This window comes from Octodon degus, unplaced genomic scaffold (genome assembly GCF_000260255.1).
Source record: "Octodon degus isolate 3935 unplaced genomic scaffold, OctDeg1.0 scaffold00007, whole genome shotgun sequence".
In the NCBI taxonomy this organism is placed as follows: Eukaryota; Metazoa; Chordata; class Mammalia; order Rodentia; family Octodontidae; genus Octodon; species Octodon degus.
The window spans coordinates 20,148,942-20,151,360 of record NW_004524583.1 but is presented as its reverse complement, the minus strand read 5'-3'; the positions used below and the strand labels follow the sequence as shown (position 1 = coordinate 20,151,360).

The following is a 2,419-nucleotide window of genomic DNA, read 5'->3' as shown; positions in this document are numbered from 1 at the left end:
AGCTTTAGAAAATTGTAACCAGAATAAAATCACTGAGAAGTAATTATCTGAGTCAAGCAACTTAACATCTACTTCTTGGTTGGCTGGTTTGTTATGTTTCTTGTGTTATCTCTACAAATAGTGTGAATCACATCTCAACAACCCTATGCCCACCTGTGCACTCTTTTTAAATGACAGATATGTTACAAAAATGACTATGTGTTTACATTCTTCTTAAAAATTCTGTATTATAACATTTAAAAACTTTTGATATAATTTATAATTTTTGTATGTGTTTCTTTGCTAACAGCCTTTCAATTCACCCTTGAACAAGTTCTGGAAAGACACACATTTAGCATTCATCACCTTTGGAAAACTGGCATCTCTAACATGAGTGGGCAAAAGGCCCTTATACCCTGTGGTGCAGTATTTCTATAATACTATACACTATAACAAGAGTTCAATATTTATGGTGTTGATGACAGCTGAGAAGATGGCAGCTATTACCCAAGACAGGGAATTTGGGATTTCCTTAGCTCAGAACTAATGATTGCTATCTAAGTATAATGTCAAAAAAGGAGAGGTATATTTGAGTGAAAATGCAATTCATGCACAAAACCCAGAGCAGTAAGTTCTCAATATCCCACACTGTTATCTGACATAGGCAACAAAAGTCATTTAAATGGAGCGAACATTGCCTGTAGGGGAAAATAACCTAACACTAAGTTGCAGAAAAATATCCTATGGAAAGAGATCAGAAAATGGTACTAACAGTTTAAAAAGTTGAACTCTTCCTTGGCATTAATCTTTAATTTTAACTTAACAGAAGAGCAAAGAAATGATAGCTTGAGATACTTAGCCTGAGATCAAATTTTTCATGGCATCATTGGCAGGTTGGACCCTGATTCTTCAAATATTACATTGCCTTAGTTAGCAAAAAAATCATTCTTTCTTATTATACAATAGAGGTTATAAATAAATGTAAAGGGTGCATGCAGTCAACTGCATAATATACAAGCAGTATCTATGTTTTTAATAATCATCTTCTTTGGCAGGCCAGAATCCAGCTGGACATGCAATATGTACATATCAAAATCCATATTGTGTTCATCATATTTAAAGCAAGTGAAAATATATATGTATATACTGTATATACACACATATGTATATAGATGTATATACTGTTTTAAATATATTAACAAATATATATGTATACATATTAAAAGTGGATTTCATCTTTATCAGATTCAGGGGACTCAGGCCTTGAGACACTAAAAATGTCCTGGCATGGTATCTGGGGAGGTACTTGAAGTGGCATTTGGGATTTGGGAGAGGAGACCTGGGGTGCGCTTTTTTCTGACAGTAGTTTTAAGATTTCTGCCACCTGCTTTTCGAGGGCAGTCATTCTGCAGCTGAGCAGCTGGATGTCCTCCTTGAGCTCGTGTTTGACTTCCTGCAGGGTGGTCTGTAAGGCCTGCTCAGGGATGGGACAAAAGGGGGGCTTGGCATCAGCCTGGACGGGACTGTGCTCTAGTGGGCTTCGGGCCTCGCCAGCCTTATCCAAACGAAGGTCACTTTTTGTAATTCCACTGTCACAAGAATCTGTTTTCCTTAGAGGGTTTTTGGTCACACTGTTCTCTGAGTCACTGCCCTTGGGGTCCTCAGACAATAGCCCCATGGACTCAGCTTTGGTGACGTTATTCCAGTCTTCCTTTTTCTCTTCGTGGGCTCCCATGTTGTTCTTGAGCCGCAGCCACCCCTTCCCATTTCCGTTCTTCATTCTTATAGGGCTGTTGACTTTGAGACATTTCTGGTCAGCACCGCCATTGGGCTTGAGTTCCACGGCATTGCGGTTGTTCTGCTTGAGGGACTCACTGGTTTTCACATAGGCTAAAGAAGTCTGAATGGGAGTGATCTGGGACACGGTCACTACGCTGGTGCCCGTGATGGACGCTCCATTCTGTAAGGAGCGACTCTCTACCTGGAGCTGGTTCCTTTCCGGGTCAGACTGCGTCGAGCCCTGATTCCGAAGTTCCTTCTGCTGCTTAAACTTCTGGAAGAGCTTTCTGACGGGGTGGTCCACAGGGATGCTGAGCGTCACCTCGTTCTTCTGCCTGAGGCGCTCCTCCTCCTCCTTCTTCACATCACTGATTTTTCTGAAGATGATCTGTGGAATGGGAGAGTCAGATAGTGGTTACAAAATCAAGTAAATTTATACTGTGCTGGATGTGCACTGTTTTACAGAGGAAACCTTTGGATATACAAAAGGGTCCTTTCTTTAGGGAAACAAACAGCCAAAGGCCAGGCCCGGCATACTTAAAACCCAACATAAGAACACTGGCTGCTTACTTATTTAGTTCTATTTCCTTACGTGTCCCTGGGAGATTGTGGTTGAGGAAAGTGGATAGAAGTGCTTATATTTATATAATTAATAAACATA

At 40.5% G+C, this 2,419-nt stretch overlaps 1 protein-coding gene across 1 annotated transcript in view; it reads right to left on the bottom strand.

The window, feature by feature from the left end:
- Window positions 1–272: 272 nt before the first annotated feature.
- Kcnh5 (potassium voltage-gated channel subfamily H member 5) overlaps window positions 273–2,419 on the bottom strand; it is a 420,336-nt gene continuing 418,189 nt past the window's right edge. The window contains exon 11 of the mRNA XM_004624802.1: window positions 273–2,146. Within this exon, the coding sequence (XP_004624859.1) occupies window positions 1,199–2,146 (948 nt within the window). The 3' untranslated portion in view covers window positions 273–1,198. The remainder of the gene's footprint in view (window positions 2,147–2,419) is intronic.